Source organism: Danio rerio, chromosome 23 (genome assembly GCF_052040795.2).
Source record: "Danio rerio strain M-AB ecotype USA chromosome 23, GRCz13ab, whole genome shotgun sequence".
NCBI lineage: Eukaryota > Metazoa > Chordata > Actinopteri > Cypriniformes > Danionidae > Danio > Danio rerio.
The window spans coordinates 32,732,309-32,756,233 of NC_141043.1; the positions used below are offsets into that span (position 1 = coordinate 32,732,309).

The 23,925-nt window shown below is 36.7% G+C and overlaps 2 protein-coding genes across 3 annotated transcripts in view; both read right to left on the bottom strand.

Moving 5' to 3' along the window:
* The window catches only part of ctnnbip1 (catenin, beta interacting protein 1), a 36,358-nt gene extending 21,971 nt beyond the window's left edge, over positions 1-14,387 (bottom strand). Inside the window, 1 exon segment of the mRNA NM_131594.1 lies at positions 14,291-14,387. The gene's annotated coding sequence lies outside the window, so the exon portion shown is untranslated.
* Positions 14,388-19,266: 4,879 nt separating this feature from the next.
* pik3cd (phosphatidylinositol-4,5-bisphosphate 3-kinase, catalytic subunit delta) overlaps positions 19,267-23,925 on the bottom strand; it is a 56,437-nt gene continuing 51,778 nt past the window's right edge. For both annotated transcript variants that reach the window (XM_087305412.2, NM_201199.1), the window contains 1 exon segment: positions 19,267-21,052. In XM_087305412.2, the coding sequence (XP_087161538.1) occupies positions 20,918-21,052 (135 nt within the window). In that variant the 3' untranslated portion in view covers positions 19,267-20,917.

The window sequence follows — 23,925 nt, forward strand, 5'->3', positions numbered from 1 at the left end:
AGGAGAGGGGGGTCAAGATCAGGAAAACTCCCAGTGTTTCTGCAGGTTTCACTAAGTCAAATTTAACACATTTAGGTCGTACTCGCACTATGTACAGTTGCCTTGAACCGGGCCAAAGCGCCCTCTTCTGTCTACCCCGACGGCATGCACTCGAATTCCATTCGCGCCTGGGGACGCTTACGTTATCGATGATGTGCTGGTCACAAAGCGATTTCACTCAACATACGGTCTAATATTTCACCAAACAGATCAGCCACTTTTGACGCTCATGAACAATTAAAAAGTCCTCCTGCTGCAGGAATTAGGAGGTTTGCTGAAGGTGCAGCTGTTGTGAAGTGAGGGGTTTGGTTCTTTAATAAACTACAACAGTTTGTGTTCATTGAAAAGTAATTAATAAATCCATATGTAAAAGTCACGTCTCGCTTTCAGTTTCGGGCTCAGGCTCTTTTTCACTCACACAAGCATATCCTGCCAAAGCCCAAGTGAACCGCACTCTGACACATCTTTTCCAACTGGGCCAGTGGCGGCCATATGAACGTGCCGGAGCCAGATTCAGAGCACTCCCACTTCTCAAACGGGAAATGGGCCTGGGCACAGTTCGAATAGCATAGTGTGAGTGCGCTCTTAAAAGACATTTTAAAGCCCATGCTGAATAAATTTCAGACTTTGGTCCTGTTTACACTAATACATTTCTGTTTTAAAACGCATAACTTTTGCTACAGTTACGCCATCCGGCCACACTTCCCTGGAGTTTAGGCGGGGCTGCAGATATTCGCTAATTAATAATAACTATTCGTTAATTGGGGCTTTTTCTTAATATCAAGTACACAAAGTTAAGTCTTAAATCCTTTCCTTTTAAGTTCTGACTCCGCAAGTTTAATATGGAAAGCAAACTTCCGAGGATACGTCAGAAAAATCTTTAAAGGGAACGGTGTACTTTATTACATCATTGACATAACCCTGGCTATTTTGTTTCACGATCGAGATGAATTAAACATCACGTTTAACAACTGAGATGAGATTCAGCAGTAGACCCGTGATAAACTGTCCAACGTGCACGCCTCTCACCTGGGCTGGTGGGTTCAAAGTACCCGCTGGCTGCCTGGAGCTCAGACGTGCGCATTCGCAGCAGCACATGCCAGAGTGTGCGCGAGGTCACGTGATGTGCCTTTTCAGAGGTTTAGTGTGGACAGAAAAAACTTTTTTAGAAACACTAAATGAAATGCCAGTGTCGTAGATAGTCTTTTGAAAACGCAGTAGTGTAAACAGGGCTTTACAGAGGGCTAACCATTAAGGATTTTTTTGGTTGGGCCAGTGGAAAAGATTTTTTCTTGCCACATCAAAACAACTCTAATTATGTATTTTATAGTCACAATTTTTTAAACAATGTGTAAAAGTAAGAAAAGTCTGTTGTCTACATACACAAAACAAAAAAAGTTTTGAAAAGCTTTAAAAACTAAATGTACTGTAGTCGGCGTCAGTAGCCTAGTGGTACTGCGCGCTGACAAATAGCACCAATATGCTCACGGCGACCCGAGTTTGATTCCTGGCTCGAGGTCCTTTGCCTATCCTTCTCCTCTCTATTCTCCCAATGCTTTCCTGTCTGAATCCTCTACTATCCTGTCATAATAAAGGTAAAAACCCCTAAAAAAAATTTATAAAAAACTAAATGTATGCACAACCATCTGCCCAGGTCAGTGTTCTCAACATATAGCCTTAGTTCCATATATGGAAAACCTTTAAACAAATGTTATTGTAAGGTAGATAATTAAACCATATTCCTAAATAGAGTTATAGATATAGTTCTGTAAAATCTTTTATTAAGATGTATCATTGGACATTGGATGGGAAAGGAAAACTGAAAACATGGACATAGGATAAGTAAGACCTGTTTAAAATTATTTAAGACCTACAAGACATTATTTCGGTGAATTTAAGACCTAAAATATAGATTTTGAAATCCAAGACATTTTAAGATCCCGTGGACACCCCGGGTCCATGAGCCGGGGTTTAAACTCAGGACACCCAATGTTGCGCAATATGCTCTAACCACTGGGCTATTAATGTTATTAATGTATTTTAATAACTAAACGATTACACTTCTTAAACATTTTGAATATTTATTTTCTCCAAACATTTCTGTAGACCCCTAGCACAGTTGTAGCCCCTTAGATTAAAAACCCCTGGTCTATTTAACCGAAATGATGAAACATTTTATAATTAGCTACAATTTTACAAATCTTATACAACTGTCTATGATTACACAGTACTTTCAGGTTATTAATCAATTTGTCAAAATTCTTAAAGTGGTGTTAATATGCAGAAAATTTCATTTTTATGAGAGCATTTCATAATTTTAGTAATTCAAAGAGCCCCTAAAGATGGAGTCTACAGTAATAACATCTAATGCATAACAATGCATCTAACACAATTTCATATGTCAGAAAAAAAATATATTAAAAAAAATTCAAAGACTTGCGCTGACAATTGAGCAAAATGACATCAAATGTATTGTGGGGGTTTTGTGCATCTGTCAGGCTGAATGCTCCGGCGACATCCAGCCTGTGATGTCTGACGCCCTCTTATCTGCACAAAGAGCCTCTAATACACGTCGACAGCTTGTTTGATGTGGGGTTAGCCTAGATTTAATTGAAAAGCTCTATTGCATGACTGTTACATTCGTCTGGCCTTGTCTACCCCCCTATGGCCAATCCGACATGTTAACAGCTTCAATTTCTAAAGGCAGTGCACTTAATGTTATCCAGGAAAGCATTTAAGACAGAAATCTGCATGGAAACTGAAGATGCGGGCAAAATAACTAACCCAGATTTCCGCTACAGTCACCAACTCATCAGTCACCAAAGGGCCGTGGCATCAAAAGGGCTTCATATTCAATAAAGCATGCACTTTATTCTGCTGCATCTCGCTGGAAGCCGCGGGGGGATGAGGAGCGCTCGCAGATGAAAGACACGAGAGGGACCCGAGCGTCAGTTCGGCAGCTCTGTGACACCAGGCACACCTTCAGGCGGGGGAGAGACGGTTCACTCTCCCTCTCGCGCTTTTGATCATCACTGTCCTTCCTGCTGGAGACGAGACAGGCCAGACAGCAGGCAGACTCGCTGCGGCTGCAAACACGCCAGAAAAGCCTGTGCATAACACCACTATTACTTCATCCTTCCGACACTGAGGGGATGAATCTCTGAAAAATGCCCCATAATCTTTCAGGGCTTTAGATTTGCAGCACACCCTGGCTCAGAAGCAGGTGTTTTGTTTCAGCAAGTCTGCAGATTTGCAGAAAATATGTGGATCATAAACTGTTGAGATTAAACAAATCGTTAAGGAAATCATTTATAATTGTGTTGTTTTCATAGTCGAAAATCTCAAATGCACTGTAGTAGATTTATTTTGGTGTAATTATTCAATCACAATACGTTATTTTTATTGGAGGTTGGAAAGGCCAGTCATGCCACAACAAAAGAGGACTTTAAATAATGGCTGGGCAATATTGCAAAACAAATTATCTTGATATCATGTTTCAGATTATTCCATAGCAATAATTATTGAATATTTTTTTAACAACACATTTACGAATATCAGGATTTTTTTATTGTTTAACAACTTTATTTTAATTTACCAACATTACTAAGTCAAATAGTTTTAATAGTTAAAAACTGAAATATTTAAAGATGGGGTGCTAGTGGCTGGGATGCAAAAGAAAAGAAACAAAAAAGCCACTCTGGCGACATGTTTACATGCTTTTTTTTATTATTTACAATCTTTTCACTGCTGTTATACGGCACTCATTTTCAGAAGATATATTATTATGACCTGGAGTGACAATGATGCAACCCAAAACACACATGAAAAGTGCGAGCATGTGGCTTCCTTAAGAATTTTTATGGAATCTCATAACTGGGCGACCATCAACCATTTTCTCAGAGGATGTAAAATGGACCAATCGTTGCTGCAGCTCCGATGCAAGTTAAGAAAGTGAAGACACCTGATTCAGATCATCAGCTCATTAACAGAAACTGAGGGTGCTTACACACTTGGTTCATTTGCCTGGACCGTACCAAAGTTCGATTGTCTCCTCCTGCCACCTCCTCGGTTGGTTTGTGTTCACACTGTCTTTTTTCCTTCTGAACCCCGGTAAGCTTGCGTCATCGAGCTGCTGTTTTGTTTACGGCCGTTGCTAGGTGATGGTCACAAAAGCAAGCGCCGAAATGGAAAGACGTCCGCACATTGCGGTCATTCTGCTTTTACTGAAGCTTTTGCTTTGGACATACAGAAAGCGACTTGCGTCTATCTGCCGCAAAAATGTTATAAACATTCAGAACATCACACAGTGTCTGCAGGACCTGTTTTTGGAGGAGACAAGCAGACATCACTGTGTATCACTGCGTTTGCTCTGGCTCAGTCACGCGCGTGTCACCAAGGTACGAAACGTGACACACACACACAAACATGAACGAAGGTTATGAAAACGATAGTTTGTTGTACAGTTGGCAGTTCACTTCCGTGATTTGGTACGATTGCATTCACATCAGAAGTGTCCCGTACCACAGACCACCTCTTTCAGGCGGACTCGGGTATGGTTCACGGGTGCGCACTCGAGTTCAGAAGACACGTTTACACTAGCTAAACATACCGTACTATGACGTTAAACGAACCCGGGTGCGGACCAAAAGTGCTAATGTGAAAGCACCCTGAAAGACCTGCAATGTGTGTGACAGACAAAGGAGACATCCAAAAAACGCAGTGTATTGGTCCTCCAGGAATGAGAAACACTGCTATAGATAACTGCCTAATACATAAAAATACCTACTTGCAGATTATAATTATTTTATGTTATGGCAGATAATATGGACGTATAATGTATTATAAAATCAAGAAAGGTCACAAGAAAATTATAGTTTAAAATTAATTTACATAATTTAGCCAGAGGTTCTCACACCTGGGCACATTAACAATCGGCAGTTTTATGTAATGCATATACAAAGCATTTTAGATCGCCACATTTTTACATGTTGATTTTTTTTAACCATCAGTAACTTTTGAAACCTAGTTAATGAAAAAAATAGTCAATTATAAAAGACTATTTAAAATAGTAATGATTACAATAAAGAATTTAAATAAGCATTATCTCTCCATATTCCATCTTCTTCACAAAATGTGCTATACAAAGTAAATAACTCCATTTTGTTGATCACAAAGGATCTGGATATGGCTGGTTTTACTGCCACCAGATGTCATTTCAGACTTTCAGCCTGATTTCACAGTGGAAAATGTCAAATCATGTGACGATGGGTCATTTGGGCAGACGGATAAATATAGAACACCTACAGTATCGTCTGGTTCAGTCGTGACTCTGGGGCTCAAGTTAGTGTCATTTGGGTTCCTTCTATTTATTTTGAACTTAACACAATTGGCACCATTAAGCAGCTGTTTAAAAAAAGCCATTAAAGCTAGACTGCTTTAGTCTTTTTTGTGAGGTCGCCGAGTGTCATCTCATGTGAACTCAATAACATTGAACCAAAGCAACGATACTGCGAAAGATCAGTTCATCAGAGACTCCTGCCACTATCCATGTATGGAAGGTGCAGAAGCTCTGGAAGGAGATCTACAATCCAGATAGCAGATCTATTTATAGACTCATCAAGTCATTTGAATCCTCACAAACAGCTTGAAGAGAAAGATTCTTCAATTGTTTAAACGTGATACAAATCATCATGCTCCAGATACATCTTTGCCATTAGTTTAGTAAGCTATATCTGATTATGAGCTCCATGCAACTGTTTAGTATGTAAAAAGCAGTATGTCAAACATCATTGATGCTCCCGTCAGAATGGAAGCAAATCCCTGCCATCATGTTTCAACATCTAGTGACAAGCCTTCCAGGAAGAGTGGAAGATACTGTAATAGGGAGTAGACCTGTCACAGTAATTACTGTCAAGAGTGAGCGATACTGACAAATAATCACCTTGAAATTCATTTGAATGTTCTTATTAATATCTAGATTTTTTTAAAATAAGCAAATTTACTAAGAAAAACAAACAAAATTTTCTTTCCAGAGTGTTTCTTTTCTGGTACCTTGGATAAATAAATCACTGAAAACATCAGTAAGCAGCGCCAACACACTGCACTGATAAGTGATTCAGTGAGTCATTTATTCAAACGATTTGTTAAAAACATATCAACAATGAATCAACAGATGGTATTAGAATAAACAATGTCAGCTCTCGTGCCATTAAAACAAAAAAAAAAATGATGCATGGTGTGATTAGTAGTATATCTCCTCCGAAGGCCAGAGGGCGCTCTCATGAAAACCCGCTAAAGTACCCATTAAGAAACCCTGGAAAAATCAACATAGCGGTGGCTGATTAAACAGAGGATTTAGCTGCTTTCAGTAGCTATGTTTCCATCTACCTATTTTTATGCGCATTTTGGATGTGAAAACGCCAAGATGTGCATATATTTTGAAAATGTGTATATAACACATATGCGCATAACTGAGTCAATCAACTTTATTCAATATAAAATGTGCATAAACTACGATGGGAAAACTTTCATCCAACACAAATTCCAGTACAAGCATTAAAAAAAGTAAAGTGGTCATGTGTATTAACGAACAAACCAAGCGGCTGACCACACTGTAAACATCTGAAACGTTGTTTTGATTCTAAAACGAGTGTTATTATATTACCTCCAGAATAGTCAAAAGCATTGGTGCTCTGCGTCTCATGCCTACAAATGCCACCAGGCGTTCATTGCATGTCACCATTTGTCTTCTAAGGCACAAGTAATTTTAGGGTTCTTACACCTTTTCTAACTTCTAATTCCAGCACTTTTCAAGCACTTTCAAGGTGCATTTTTGTACTTTTCCAGCACCTAACAACCACAGTAAATTCCGTTTATATATGCTGTATATACCTTTTAACATTTGAATCCATTGTGCCATAAAAAAAAGACAATATGACATTTCAACTTAAATTGTTGAAAACTTTGTAGCATAGATCTATTGGGATAGCTCACCCAAAAATGGTAAAAAAATAAATAAATAATTCTGATCAGATGTGCCATTATTTGTAACTTTAGGTGGTTTCTAAAATCAAACCTGTTAGTGTTGTTTTCATTCCATTTTTCATTGCTGTGGTAACAGAGCAAAAATTTTATGCACTCGCACAAATGCTCCCAAATCTATTTTTTCAGCTTGCATAAATAACATTTTGGGCGCAAATGCAACCAAAACAGTCACAATTTCTATTTAAAGCAGGTTCAAGCACTTCAAATTCAAAATCAAAATCCAAGCACTTTCATAACCTTGTAAACACTCTATTAAAAATCAAGTATTTTCCAGGATTTCTAACACCAGTACGAACCCTGTAATTTATTAAATTAAAAAGGTTGATGCAGCTTCTCCTACCGCAACAAATTCTCTTTTTACTTTTGATATATGGTGCCAGTTAATCAGGAAGTGACCATTTTTTCTCTTTATATTGTTAGATGGAAATGTCTTTTATGCGACATACCAGTTTTATGCATACATTTAATTTGCATTTTTAGATGGAAACATAGTTATTGATTCAGCGTGACTGAAAACACACCAAGGTATCATCAATTTACATAAGGATTTATTTTAAACACTTGACTGAATTTGAGGTGAGTTTGGAGTAAAAGCAGGTATTACATGTGGTAAATGATGCTCCATCTGAACAAACATGATAAAAGTTTACTATAACTGGCTCCACTGACATACATTTAAAGAAGGGTTGCATGATATAGGAAAAATCTGATATTGCGATATTTTACTTTTCCGCGACAAATATTGCAATACAAATCCAGTTTTACAAGAAAGTTTGAATAGCTCTTGACGGTTTTCTAGGGAATTAACGAATATTCAGGTACAGAAATTAAATAATCAGAATGCAAAAAAAAAAATGCTTTTCTTACTTTGTTTTGTCTGGTTTCTAGTAAAAATATTGTTTAGTTTTCACCGTCAAAAGAAATAAGTGAAAATTAAGAGTTTTTACTTGAAACAAGCAAAATTATCTGCCAGTGGGGTAAGAGAAATAATATTGTTTTCACTTTGAAATGTAGATATTTTGACTAGAAACAAGAAAAAAAAATTTAAGTCTTCTAAAATATTTTTTGCATATATCATAAAAATTCCATTTAAATACAGTGATTAAATACAAATCTGCAGCTCCTGATCAACTATAAATCAGGCTCAACATTGCATATCTTTGCGATGTGTCTATTGCGGATACAAACAATTGAAATATCTACGCTGAAACAATATTGCGCAGCCGTAATTTAAAGTATAAAAAAAGCAATCAAAAACCTTCTGTTCTCCAGAATCAGTTCATAAAAAATAATGCCGTTTCTCCAGCCAGGTAATAAGAGTTATTCAAACATCGGTTTAAACAACAGTGTTAAAAACTAGCACCAATGATTTTCGACAGTTTACTGAATTCCCAGGTCTAAGTGAATTTTGTAAATCATAAGCTGTCACATAAATTCTGTCTGTGAGTGTAAAACGACTGAATTATTTCACTAACTAAACTCAAAACTATACAGCCACTTATAAAATGTTGAAGATTTTCACAGCAATGCCATAAAAGAACCATTTTGCACCCCCAAAGCACCTTTCTGTGACCAGTTTTTAATAAAAGTCATTTATAGTTAGTTATTCTTACTGTAAAGAACATTTTTAAATATCTAAAAAACATTTTGAGAAATAAAAAAGTTCTGTCGACGTGAAAAGTTCTACAAAGTTGAAAGTTATACATGAAACCATAGATGCTAATGAAAAGCCTTTACTTTCGAAAGTGCAAAATAATTCTGTCGGCAAGCATGACATCCATACCAGCATTTGAATTTGAGTCAATGAGTAATAAACTAACACCAAAGAGGATTATTTTTTCCAGAATGATGAAGCAGCAGAGGGCACTTCCCTAGTTTTTTAGCTCACAACCACCAACCCAAGACCAAAAACTAGTTGCACCAATCAGCATGTTAGATTTATAATTACAACCAGAAACAACCTACAACAGGCTGGTTTAACTGTTCTGACCCCGTTGCCAGTTTCCCCGCCTCAACTTTCCTGTATACGTCAAATAAAACAATAAAAGACAGACAGAGGTAATTTTAGTGTAAAATAATGATGCATTTATAACATTAAACCATTTTAAAAGCTAAACAACAGATATATGCTTGAATAACTTGCCAGGAGATTTATTCGTAAATTTGCCATTTACAGTGTGGAAACAATAGCTACTGTATTAGACACAATAGAGATGAGGCAGCCAGAGCCGGTATGACTGATAACTGGGTCATGACTTGTTAGTAATGCATGAAGCATGACCCAGCAATGAAGTCCCTGCATTATAACAAATATTCAATACAAAAAAAATTTTTGTTAAAGTGTCAAAGAAACATAAAAAGGTCTAAATAGCTTAAAAGTCACCTAGGATATTTAGGGAATTTCACCTTAGTACACGACATGTGCAACTTAAAGTAAAAAATGAATGTTAATTTAATTTGCCATACAGTACGTTTATACACTAACTCTATATGACAAAGTGTAAAGTTGCTCTAAAGCTTCCTAAGGCTTATTTTGTCAGTGCATCATCCTGGTACTCAAATCTATCTAGCATAAGAGTTTCACAAGATGGTTGTCATGCACCACAGTGCTTGTCATGAATCACAATACAAAACCCACTGCAGAGGGAAGCTCCCTTCGGGATCAGTGCTGCACCGGCTGTCGGAGATATACAGCTATTCCAAATGATGACAAGGCAATCTTCTACATAATACGATTTAAGACACAGACAGGATCAAACTCTATATTTAAAGCATAAGTCAGCCTGCCTTCATAAGGTGGGACTAATTTGTTTGAAGCCAAAAGGGTAAAGCCAGGGAAATGGCTAAAAAAAAGAGACGAATATTCAACTATGAACGTGAAAGTATGAAATGTTGACTGAATGATTGAAATGATTCATTGCTGAATTTTTTATCATGGTATTTTTTAATGACGTAATTAACAAGGCAGTTATAATCCAATTCAAAGTTAAGTTTAATTTGTTAAAAAAATAATTTTGTACATTTTCATTTTACATATACTTTAATATGCATTTCCTATATTTATTTATAGGACATTGCAACTTCTGAAATGTATAGTATAATTAGGAAATTATACATTATTATAAATTAATAACATATTCATATATACATATACTAGGGCTGCCTGATATTGGAAAAAAATAACATTGCAATATGTCTTTCAGCTATATACTTTGTGATATGAAATACATCTCACAATATGAATTGAATAACTCTTTTTGTGAAGTATTCACTATCTCAGAATGTTTGGTTGTGGTTTTATTGGGGGGGGGGGGGGGGTCGTCATAAATGTATTTTACACAATAAAATGCTTCTTGTGCCTGACAACTCACTTGAAATGTTCAACAGAAAAAAACACAATTTCAATAAACTTTATATCCACAATCATTAAACATTTGCCATTAATCTCAAGCTCCTGGTCAACAATAAGCAATATTTGACATTGCAGATCCAGTGATGTAACTACTGCAAATATATAACTCATTACTTCAACTCAAGTGGATTAAGTTCACAATACTCATTAGTCATTAGGATTATTTTTTTAACTTAAATGGTTTGTTGCAATTGGTTTCCTCAAATGGATTGAGTTGCCTTGATTTATTGAGTCTTACAGTGTATATACACACATACATGCACACACACACACACACACAGAAAATTTTTTAATTGCTTTAATTGAATTAATAGTTAAAAATGGTTTTTATTTTTATACTTTTTTAAATTTTAATAAATGTTTTAGCAATTAGGCTGTGTTTAGATTTTTTCTGTTTTGTAAAATGTGTGTATAAAGGTAATTAGTTTTATTTTACTTTTATTGTGCTACTTTTAAGTTTAAATGACAGGAAATAAAATATTTTCAAGGCAACAAGCTGATTTTGATTCCTTTATTTAAAGTTAACATTTGGTTAATGCTTTTAGTTTTAGATGCCTATAGAAACACTGGCATCCTAATTATTAGATTTAATTTATTAATACACATTTTCATATTTATTTATTTTTATTCAAAATAACTGAATGCATTATAGTGCAAGTGTGAAGACTTTTGCCTTTAAGCTCAAAAAGAGATGACCGCATGAAAATTAATGTAATCTATAGGATTCAGCCATCTGCCACATTTCTAGACAGCAAGGCAGATTTAAGAGTGGATGTGAGCCTTGATCATGTAGGAGCAGGCCTGTAAGACATAAATGAAGCCCGTGTTGTGTCTGACGGCCGGGAGAAGAGGGTGTGAGGGGGATGCCAAGCGACACCAGGGGGTCTGGGGTCCCCAACTACAACAGCAACAAAAACTGTGCTGAGGCTTGGCAGGAGGTCTGAGTCCATGCCTAAGCTTGTAGCTCAAAGGCAGCTGATCATCTCCTTCGGGACGCAGAGGTTGAGCGCTCCATGAGCCACACCTGCCCCCCTCTGCAAGAGAGGAGGGGATTCAAAGAGCCAGAATGCCTCAGGAGAATCCCAAGACTGAGGAAAATACAGCTTCACTTCCAAGTTCACAAGTAACCGGCCCTGGCACGTCCTGTCAGCTCTGGGTTCAAGTGCCCACTGAAGGCAGACTGCCAGATTCATACCCCAATGTGAGCCACACTGTAGCTGACAGATGTATTCTGTGTTCACAATGAGTTTAGGGTGTGGAGAGGCTAAAAATAGACCCTCGTTGGCATTAAGATGTTAGCACACGGAGATTCTGTTTTATTCTGTAAAATACTGACGACATTTCATTTAAACTAAAAATGAAAATGCTGTCATTTACAACCTTTTATGCAAAAATAGGCGCTACGTTTTCAGACACGTTTATATTGTTTTGTAGAAAAAAATACCAACTATTCAACTTCAAAAGCATTAAAAAATACAATGCTTGGTTGATTTTCAATCATTAGATATAAAAACATTTGTAATTCTGAACAACAGTCATTTACTGGAAGTTAATTGATGTCAGCGATGATTTGCTTATTTGAATCTTTGAAGTAATGTTATTATGGGGAAATGTAATTATAGCTGCATTTACGTGTGTGGGTGTGTATGTAATATCATATTATAGTTATTGTAATATTGCATATTATTATATGCATACACAGCAAAACCAGGTGAAATAAGTGCGTTAACTCAAAACTCACTGAAAGTTAATTCAACTTATTTGAAAAGAGTTTTAAACTCAATGTTGAATGTAATGAGTTAATTTAATACCTCATTACTTCACATAAATGGAGTAAGTTCACAGTACTCATTAGGATTAGTTTTTGAACTTAAATGTTTTGTTGCAATCGGTTTCCTCAAACGTTTTAAGTTATCTTAGATTTTGGGGTTTTACAGTGAACATGTTTTTAATTATTTGGTTTAATTATTTTCAGAAATAGGAGACAAATATGTATCAGTGTCTTTATGCTGGAGAAAACAATTCTACAAAACTGGAAGTCTGAATACATGCCTGTTTTTGAATTCTGCTTTAGAAGCCTATAAAGTTATGTGTTGCCCTTGGAAGAATTGAGATTTGGGTTGGCAAAAAGAAAAAATATTTAGAAACACCTGGAATGCAATAAGGCTTTTTATTAGTAATGCTGGATTATTATGTCTTATGGGTTGGATTGGTTTGGTGAGCGCTGAGATGTGGAGCATACACACTTCTCTTTAAATGATTTAATCTATTTCTTCTTTTGCTTTCTTAGAGAATTTTTATTATGATTGTCATTATTTTTGAATAGGCATGGGACGATAACTGGTTTACCACGGTTTGGAAAAGTCAAGGTTTTAAAACTGCTAGAATTTTCTGTTACACAGTTCTTAAGGTATACGTAAGTTTTTTTTTAATGTTTTTTTTTCGGTAAAGAAATCCGTGTTTTTAAAACTGATGAAAAAAGCCGAGGTCAATTATTTATTATAATTATATACTAATTATTTAGCCTGACATATTTACTGTTAAAAAAAATTGTTCCCTAAAACAAACCGTGTTCAATGAAAGACAAAAGGTTGTTTTTTTACCCAGACATTTTAAAATAACTTATCTTAGAGCAATAATCACAATACATTGATACCGTGAAACTGATTTTTTTTTAATCCAAGGTTATCATACCGTACTTACACCAGCCCATGCCTAATTGTGAAATGGCTCCCTTTGTACTCTTTCTGTTCTAGTTAATGTTATTGTTTATTCTCTTATGCTATAATCATTAAAATATATCTATATTTAAAAAATTGTTTATTATAAATGCAAATATTAGTGACAATGTAACCAATAGTTAAAGTAAACTTTAAAAAAATTATTTAATTTGTAATGCACAATTCTCTTTGTAAAACTATAAAATAGAAAGCACTGAATAATTTATATGATAATTATTAAATAATTTAAATCGTTTATATGTTGTACTTTACATTTATTATCCTTCATATATTTTAAAATTGATATTTTATTTTTGTTTTGTTTTATTTTATTATTTTCCTTGCAAGTTTCATGAAACTTTTCTATCCAACTAGGTAAAAAGTATTTATCACTGCACGTTTTTTCAGTTAACATTTATTTTAAGTCACAGAAAATATTTATATTTTACACTTTTAGTTACATTTAATAACTTTTAAAATATTAAATAGATACAAGCAAACCCCAAAAAGCTAAACAAATTGAAATAAATATAAACCAACAATCACAATGAGGATTCAAGCACATCTCTGCATTCACAACAGCAGAAAGAGAGCAAAAACCTATTCAGGTAAACAGTACAACGTGTATTAATCATAAAAACGTTATTAATATGTTAATGAGATAATAATTAGATTTTAAAAGTGCACATTCTATTCTTAACAGTGAAGTAAAGCGGTCGGTTTGGCAAACCTGAATCTCTCCAGTCATCTGCTCGTTCCAGAGCAAAAACGCACGCAAATATTTCTCGTGTTATGTAAAAATGAAGATTGTCAGTAAAACTGATTGTCTTTTATCCACGCCTATTGCTTTTTAAAGAGAAAAGTTGGTGTGCGGTAGATAGAGAGAGTGCTTTAATGGGCAAACCGGACAGTGGGGTTGTAACAAAGCCCTGAATGAAGTTCCCACAATTCCCATTCACATACACACACATTAGCTCGCTAGCAAACGAAAAAGCCAAACCGCTTCAATTCGCGCCTCATTTTTGGGGCGTATTTTCCATTTGATGCCCCGGTAAAGTCCGCTTGGGTGACTTACCTCTCCTGGTCCAGGATTCTGTCGTTTTTGTTGTATTTGAGAGCTGTGTTGTGTGTAAGGAGGCGTCCTGTTCCGGGGTCACATCCCGACAGTCGGCAGCGCTGGAGTGACTCAAGAGCGTAAACGCGCCGCTGCTGCTGAATCAGTTCCTGCCGAAGCGATGCGCGGCCGCCGACACTAGAGAGCGCTGTGACGCTGGAGGAACTTTAACTATACAGAGATCAGTGAAGCCCTGAAAAGAAATAGATTTGAAAATAAGATTAAATGTTTTGCTTAGCTTACATTTATTTTATTACATATTATATTATATTGTATTATATTGTATTATATTATATTATATTATATTATATTATATTATATTATATTATATTCATCATCACATCATAATATATATATATATATATATATATATATATATATATATATATATATATATATATATATATATATATATATATATATATATATATATATATATATATATATATTTATTTATTTATTTATTTATTAAGTATATGTGATACACACACATACATAAAAAGCAAAACTATGCAGAACAGATGCATGCATGTGTGTATTTATATATACCTAATAAATATACACTACATATGCATATATTGTCAAAACAAACTTTTATTTTATATGCAATTAATTGCTTAAAAATATAGTTAATTATATTATATTATATTAACAATTTTCTATAGTTACTAATCTAATTCTTAGATACTTCCAGAGTTATATTGCTTTTTTTGTAATAAATAATTTCTTCAAATCAATGTTGCCATCTCAGGAGGTTATTTTATTAATATTTTAAGGGTTGTTTTCTTACACATTGTTCTTTTATTATACAGTAGAATGTAGTAGGGATTTACAATTTCATCATAAATTCCTATAAATGATATATACTCATCGGTAACTTTATAAGGTACACCTTACCAGTACTGGGTTGGACCCACTTTTGCCTTCAGAGCTGCCTTATTCTCGGTGGCACAGATTCAACAATGTACTGGAGATATTTCTCAGAGATTTTGGTCCATCTTGACCTGATAGCATCAAACAGTTGCTGCAGATTTGTCGGCTGCACATCCATGATGAGAATCTCCTGTTCCACCACATCCCAAAGGTGCTCTCTTGGATTGGATCTGGTGACTGTGGAGTCCATGTGAGTACAGTGAACTCATTGTCATGTTCAAGAAAACAGTCTGAGATGATTCACGCTTTATGACATTGCGCGTTATCATGCTGGAAGAAGCCATCAGAAGATGGGTACACTGTGTTCATAAAGGGATGGACATGGTCAGCAACAATACTCAGGTAGGCTGTGGCACTGACACGATGCTCAGTTGGTACTAATGAGCCTAAAGTGTGCTAAAAATATCCCCCACACCATTACAAGGCAGGATAAATCCATGCTTTCATTTAGTTGACGCCAAATTCTGACCCATCTTAATGTTGCAGCTGAAATCGAGACTCGTCAGACGAGACAACGTTTTTCCATTGTCTATTGTCCAATATTGGTGAGCTTGTGGGAATTGTAGTCTCGGTTTTCTGTTCTTAGCTGACAGGAGTGGTACCCGGTGTGGTCTTCTGCTGCTGTAGCCCATCCACCTCAAGGTTTTATGCGTTGTGCGTTAAAAGATGCTCTTCTGCAGACCTCGATTGTAACGAGTGGTTAGTTGAGTTACTGTTGTGTTTCTATCAGCTCGAACCAGTCTGGCCATTCTCCTCTGACCTCTGGCATCAGCAAGCCATTTGCACCCACAGAACTGTTGCTTACTGGAAATTTTCTCTTTAACAGACCATTCTCTGTAATCCCTAGAGATGATTGTGCATGAAAATCCAAGTAGATCAGCAGTTTCTGAAATACTCAGACCAGCCTCGCACCAACAGCCATGATACGTTCAAAGTCATGTGAATCACCTTTCTTCCCCATTCTTATGCTTGGTCTGAACCACAGCAGATAATCTTGACCATGTCTACATGCCTGAATGCATTGAGTTGCTGCAATATGATTGGCTGATTAGAAATTTGCATTATCAAGCAGTTGGCTGGTGAGTGTAAACCTTCACAGTACATCCCTCCTTGATGGCATAACAATAGCCTATACTGCCATTCAATAAGTCTGCAGTTGTTTAGACAGCCTGAATATGACAGGCACTAATGAACCTGTTTTCTAATCTGCCGAATACAGAAACACTATTAAACTTTTAATAACGTAAAAGTTCAAAATTAGCCATTAAAGTGCTCAAGAGAGGTTCATGTTTCTCAGGATTAAGAACTGATACTGCTGAATCACAGAAAATCATTTAACTAAACTGCTACGAACTGATTTCAGTGACCTATAGTGTGTGTTTCTGGGAGATTCCCAGCAGTCTCGTTTACTGTACATTTCACCCTGGGAAAGCCTTGTTTATAATTCATTACACAATCAAGACTGAAGATGCAAACAACTTCCAGTTCCGCTTTTATCTCTGTTCCATTTGAACTGTGTATGTTTCTCTAACTCACATTAATAACATTCAAACGCTGATCAGGCGTATTTAACATCCTGTCCCAAACTATTCTGAGTTCTGCAAATTCAGGGGAAATTCAGGCGGACAGTCAGAAAAATAAACATTTTCCATCCTCACAGATCACAGTGAGAAGCTGATGTCCATTCCCAAGCAGGTCAAGATTTGAGAAGTGAAATTGAAATTGACCACTTAAGAGGTCGTAGAACTATAAAAACACATAATGTAGAACATCAGCAAAACGAGACCTTTCTCACTGGCACATCTAAGCAAGAAGATTCATTCATTCATTTTCTGTTCGGCTTTGTCCCTTTATTTATCAGGGGTCATCACAGCGGAATGAACCACCAACTTATCTGTTTTACGCATCTGATGCCCCTCCAGCTGCAACCCAACACTGGGAAACACCCATACACTCTTGCATTCACACACATACACTACGACCAATTTTGCTTATTTGATTCACCTATAGCGCATGTCTTTGGGTTGTGGAGGACCCACCCTGCCGGGCCTCAAACCAGCGACCTTCTTGCTGTGAGGCAATCATGCTACCCACTGTGCCATCCTGATGCCTGCAAGAAGATTCAAATTTACAAAAATTATCTAAAAATATATAGGGATACAGCTGGTCAAAACAGAAGGATTTTTTCACAGTATTTCATAGAATTCTTTTTTCTTCTGGAGAGAGTCTTCTTTTATTTCAGCTAGTATAAAAACAGTTTTTAAAAAAATGTAAGGCCATTTTAAGGTCAATATATATTTTTTCATTTGTCCTCATAACAAATTGCTGTTATACCTAGTTGCCTAGTGAACCTTATGGGCTATTTGCACAGTTAGAGTTTTTCAGCCAGTGATAAACTTCCGGTAAAAGATAAATGTGACTATTTCAATTTAGGGTTCCTTTCACAGCATCAATGTTGTAATGCAATTACAATACATTCAGTTAAATAGACTTAAGCATTCATTAAGTTGTTCAAATGTAAAACGAGAAAAAAAGACTGTGCTAGCGTCGTCAGGATCATCAGACGAGTGCAGAAACTCCATTGAAAATTGTGGTAGAATAATCCAGTCATATTTTACAGACATGGCGGTAAGAAATGTCATTTAATGCAGTGCTTCTTTTCCGGTCGGAGACCCACTTTATATCGTATATCTATTAGGCAGTATAAGTAAAAATAATTTCAGACCTTTAACTTGGCAGTTTTATAATGGAAAAACAGTAAGCGCTGAGGCTGGCTGCTTGAAATTAAAAGTCAGTGTGCATATAGCACATTAACGTAATTAAATCATTAAATCTTACTTCAAGCTGATTATTATCTTGAAAAATATCTAGTAAAAAAGTATGTACTCTCGTCCTGACAGATAAAATAAGTCTAATTATTCAGAAAGGCTTATTCTGACTTCAAATGTAGTCAAGAAAAATATATATACTTTGCTTTGCAACATCAGCGAGTTTTTGTGAAACTGAGGTGTTTCCATTTCATTTTATGTAATTTGCAGGGTAATGGCATACCTTAATGATAGCATGGTAATCGTACCTTACATCAGTGGTTCTCAAAATGGGGGTCGCGGGACACTAATGACAAGGGGTCGCGTACGTGATTTCCAAAACTCAAATAAATTTTATTAAACTATTTGAATTACCATATTTTGTTCATAACTCACAAAAAATAATTAATAGTTGCGTTAAAGAAACAACAACAACATGCAAATAAAAAATCAGCCATCAATAAATGACAAAAATATATATGGTTAATAGGCTGTTGCATTTTTGTGTTGTCAATATGTTCATGTTAGTTGTGTATGCAACGTTTATATATTTACAGTGTAACCACATTGAAAAATGGGGATCGTGAGTTACTGACATTTTTATTTTGGGGAGCGCGGGCTGAAAAGTGTGGGAACCCCTGCCTTACATAACCTGTAAAGGTAAAATATTTTGTGCGCCCTCTGGTGGTTGGATATGACATATATTAAACCCCGCACTAACCATTTAAATGAATTGTCAAACTAAAAGAATCGGAATATATTTCTTGAACCAATATTTTACATCACAGGTAGGGCATCAGTGTGGCGCAAAGGGACACACATACGCCCCACAGCAAAAAGGTTGCTGGTTCGAGCTCCGGCTGGATCAGTTGGCATTTCTGTGTGAAGTTTGCATGTTCTCCCTGTGTTCTTGTGAATTTCTTCGGATGCTCCAGTTTTCCCCACAGTCCAAAGACATGCGCTATGGGTGAATTGAATAAGCTAATTTGGCTGTAGTGTGTGTGTGTGTGTGTGAATGCAAAAGTGTATAGGTGTTTCCCAATACTGGGTTGCAGCTGGAAGGGCATCCGCTGCGTAAAACATATGCTGGATAAGTTGGCGGTTCATTCCGCTGTGGCTACCCCTGATTAAGGGACTAAGCCAAAAAGAAAATGAATGAATATAATGACTTCTTCAAATAAAAAGCACACAAATCAGTTTCATTATCAATAATTTATGGCAAAATGAAAACGAATAGCACAATTCAATAACTCAAAAGTATAAAAAAAAATCATACCAAAGCAGTTCGGTTTGAAGAAAATTAATTAGTAACAGAAAAATCCTGGAGATTCATGGTGCATAATCGAGAACAGAAGATGGCTTAGAGAATTTCTCATGGCTTACAGCGATAGTTCTCCCTAAAATTAATATGTACTGACTATTTACTGACCCTCAAGTTGTTCACAAAGCTTCATGAGTTTATTTAATCTGTCGAACACAAAAGAAGATACTTAAAGAAAGCCAAAAACCTGTAACCATCGACTTCCACAGTAGAATAAAAACCACTATGGAAGTCAATGGTTACAGGTTTCCAGCATTCTTCAAAATATCTTCTTTTCTGTTCAACAAGTTTGCTGTTGGAATAAATCAAAAGTAAAGGATGACATTTTAGAAGAACTATCCCTTTATAAGAGGTACTCACTTCAAATTAATTCACAAAAATACATCCACTAGGTGAAAGTTTTTCTGCAGTGCACTAATCTCCTAACATTGCTAAAATTAATGGGCGTTTACAGCACTTTCATATATAAAGATTAGATTGATTTGCTTTTAAATCTCTTCTTTTAAAAATTCACATTCTAGAGGACATTTCAAGATTCAAAATAAACAACATTATCTTCATGAGTAGGATAGAGAATACTGAGGTGATACATTCTGGAAGTGATTAAGGTTTAACCGGAAGAGCAAACAAAAGCGCGAGTGACTCTATATTCAATATAGGCACACATTTACACAGGCGCAGATTTCTACAGAGCAATAACACTTCATTTCGCCCTGATTTATAATACAGCAGTCTTAGGCAAACATCCCTTTTTTGTTGTTGATTTTCACTGAACGATAAGCAAACTCTTTGGACACGTCTTCAAGATGGCTTGTGTCTCATCCCAAAGGCACAGAATACCCCACAGATACAAAATATTTAAGGCTCGTTTCTACAAGGACATACAAAAATGTCTTCTCATGTACACCACTACACTATACAAAGGCTTTCCTGATGAACAACGCTCCTATTATACAAGGCATCCAGATGAGAAAAAAAATACAGCTTTAAGGAATGCAAATATACGTATGATACACTAAATATGTACAAATTCATGTAAACAAAAGAAAATCCAGAAATGAAAATGTAAACCTTGTGAAAGCCCTCAAAGTGCTTTCTCCTGACCCGAAGTGATTTATACGCTGTACAGAAATGATAAATACAATAACTATGTTGCTCTGCTTTTTTTCTCGGTTCGAGTGACCAGAGATGCTTAAATTAGTATCACCCCGATAGTTTGTTTGTTAAATAAGTAGCTTCCATTTTCAGTGCATCGTGTCGCAAAATGTTCTCCTTAAAAGACTAAAACAAAAGATTTATTTAGTAGTATGTACGTCACCGATGTAAACATTCGCTATATTTATTTACTGCCCTGCAAAGGCAAACCGTAGGATTTTCAATATAATCTGGTCATATTTTGCTTTTGCATGGCAGGACAGATGCCAGACAGCATTGCAACATCTCCAAAAGCTGCATTGGTTGAAAACAAAACTCTGCATCAAGAGGGTTTCGCTGGGTCTTCTTTAGCAGTCTGTGATCGAGCGTTGTTTATCTGTTATCTTTGGCAAATGTGTGCATCATCCAGTTCACCTTGGTCTTCCAACTCTCTCGTAGAGCTTCATTAAACTTGACCTTAAAGTTCTTCAGTGCTTCCTCCTCCGATTTCCCCAGTGCCAAAGAGTCCTGTGACAAAAAAAAGTCCAACTTACAAGATTTTCTGAATCATGACTAAATATCTTTAAAAGAAATTTGACAATTGAAGCTTTAGCAAGAACAGCCAATGACACTGCTGTATTTGTGACTCAATTTGCATATGCAATGTGTTCCTATACATTAACAAGCTTTTTTTTATGTCATGCTTATTCATGAAAGGTATTGTGATGGTATACTAGTATTGTACATATACAAATATGTCATTTTACTTTCCAAAAAAGTATCGTCTCACCACACAAATTGTGCAGGTCTGTGCTTACTAAAACACAACCCAAGCTCATTCTGAAAACGTAGTCCCGCGGACGTTTCTGGAGACAGCGGAATACGTCCCGGGAGGTACGTACGTCCGCGTTTATTTTTTTCAAGCGAACGCTGCGGGGCGGTGTGACGCTGTTCACAGCCGGCCGACCGCTTACCTCCTTGTGGAGGGCTTCTCCACTGCAACCTGTTTGTCCACTCTGCTAACCGTGTACGTCGGCAGGCTCGAAATGCAGAGAGGAGTCGACTACAGCGATCGGTTTCGAGTCCGGGAAAGAGCGGATTCAGCAATCAGGTAAGACAAAAACAAAATCCCAAAAATTAAGTGAACGAGTTTCATAACAGGGTGAGGACGCGGTGAAATCCGAAAACACGGTAGAAAAAAAAAATCAGGGCTTTTCTTTTTTTGGACGGCTTTGTAAACTGTTGCTTGGGTTTAGGAAAGCAAGTGGGCGGGCGGGACAATCAGTAACATTGGTTGGGTTCAGAGAAGGAGGAGGGGGGATCGGCCGATTGGCTGGTCACACAGTCAATCATCCGGTCAGTCGGACAGCGGCCTTTGGGGGGTTCACGCAAGAACACTCGCGGATTCGCAAAAACAAAAACTGCAGCCGTACGTTCCCGCCGGTACGTATTCCGTGGTCTCCAGAAACGTCCGCGGGACTACGTTTCCACAATGAGCCCGGGTTGCTAAAACACATTTAAAATGGATAGACCCTATTGGCCCTCCATACTGACAAAAATATGTTTTATAATAAGTAATTTATAGCAAAATCAAAATGAATAGCACAATTTCATAATAAAAAAACCCATTGATTGTAGTAGATAAATTAAATATTATGGATGTCACGATTACCAGCGATCGTATTCCATTAGATCGCTGGTTCTCACTCACCATACTTATGGACTACAATTTCGCCATTCCTGGACTACATATTCATACATGCACTTCCCCCAGACACAAATGTTTACTCATCTAGACTGATTACATTCACACCACCTGAGGATTGTCAGAGACTGATTGCACACACTATTTAAGCCACACACTCACCCATTCAGTCTTGATTCTTGAGTCTTGTTTATCAGTAGATGACATTACAGTGCGTTATTCCTTGTCTTGTTTCCCCGTGTTTTACCTAGCCTTGTATACTCTTGTTCTCCCTGCCTGCCGCCTGCCTTTTGACCTCTCGCCTGTTTACTGATTACGATTCTGGACTGCCTACACATACCCGTTTGCACCTGTATTGACCATTGCTTGCTTGAAGAAGAATAAACCTGCATTTGGATCTTACCCCAGTTGTTTGTGTCATCCCCCGCCGTTACAATGGAAGTAAATAGTTACAGGATTCAGCTTTCTTTAAAATTTCTTCTTTAGGTTTTAGTGATACTCACCAAGGTTATGAATTACTTGAGGGTTAATTAATTCTATGTATTTTGAATTTTTTGAGTGAACTACCCTTTAGCACGGTGGTCGAGAGAACTTAATGTTCTGCAATTTCAAAAAACGCCAGCAAATTAGAAAAAGATCTTTATCCATATCACAGCACACATGCTGCAAATCCTCACAACACAAACACATAAAAAAAACGTAACAATGCAACCAAAATAATAAAAACAATATAATATAATCCCCCAAGGGTCAGTACTTGGTCCACTTCTATTTAGTATTTATATGTTGCCTCTTGGTCAAATCCTGCAAAAATTTGGGATTTAGATATCATTGTTTTGGCGATGACACACAGATCTACTGTATATTAACACTTCTAATTCATCGGCATCAATGTCATCACTTAACGCTTGCTTAACTGAAATTAAAGCTTGGATGCAACAATTATCTTAACTGAATAGTTCAAAAACTGAGAGTTTATTGGTTGGCACTCCCTCTAACGTCAAGAGGTGTAGTGAATTTGAGTTAACGGTTGATGGGTCTTATCACCATCTCCGCAGGTGCGTAATCTCGATGTTCTCCTGGACTCCCAGCTTAGTCTGAAGCCTCATTTTAAACATGTAACTTAAACGGCCTTTTATCATCTTCGTAATATAGCCCGCTTACGTCCTTTCCTCTCGAGGCCTGATGCTGAAAGACTCGTCCATGCTGTTATCACGTCTCGCTTGGATTTTTGCAATAGCCTGTTGAGAGGGTTACCAGCAAATTCTCTCAAGATTTTGCAATACATACAAAATTCTGCGGCACGTGTGTTGACGCATACATCGTCTTGGTCGCACTTCACTCCTATACTCCAACAGCTTCACTGGCTGCCCGTCAAGTCTCGTATTGCTTTTAAGACATTGATTTTAACATATAAAGCAGTTCATGGTTCTGCTCCGGTTACATTTGTGACCTGATATCCGTTTCCTCTGCCTCTCGCTGTCTACACTCTGCCTCGGGTCCTACACTGTTTCAGCCTTGCTGCAAACTCAGCACCATGGGAGGTAGGGCATTCTCTTTCCGTGCTCCCAAACTGTGGAATGCTCTTCCCACCAACATTAGGAATGCCGGTTCATTAGACACTTTTAAAAAGCTACTTAAAACTCATCTTTTTAGGTCTGTTTTTAATTTGTTTTCTTTTATTTTTGCTGTGTTT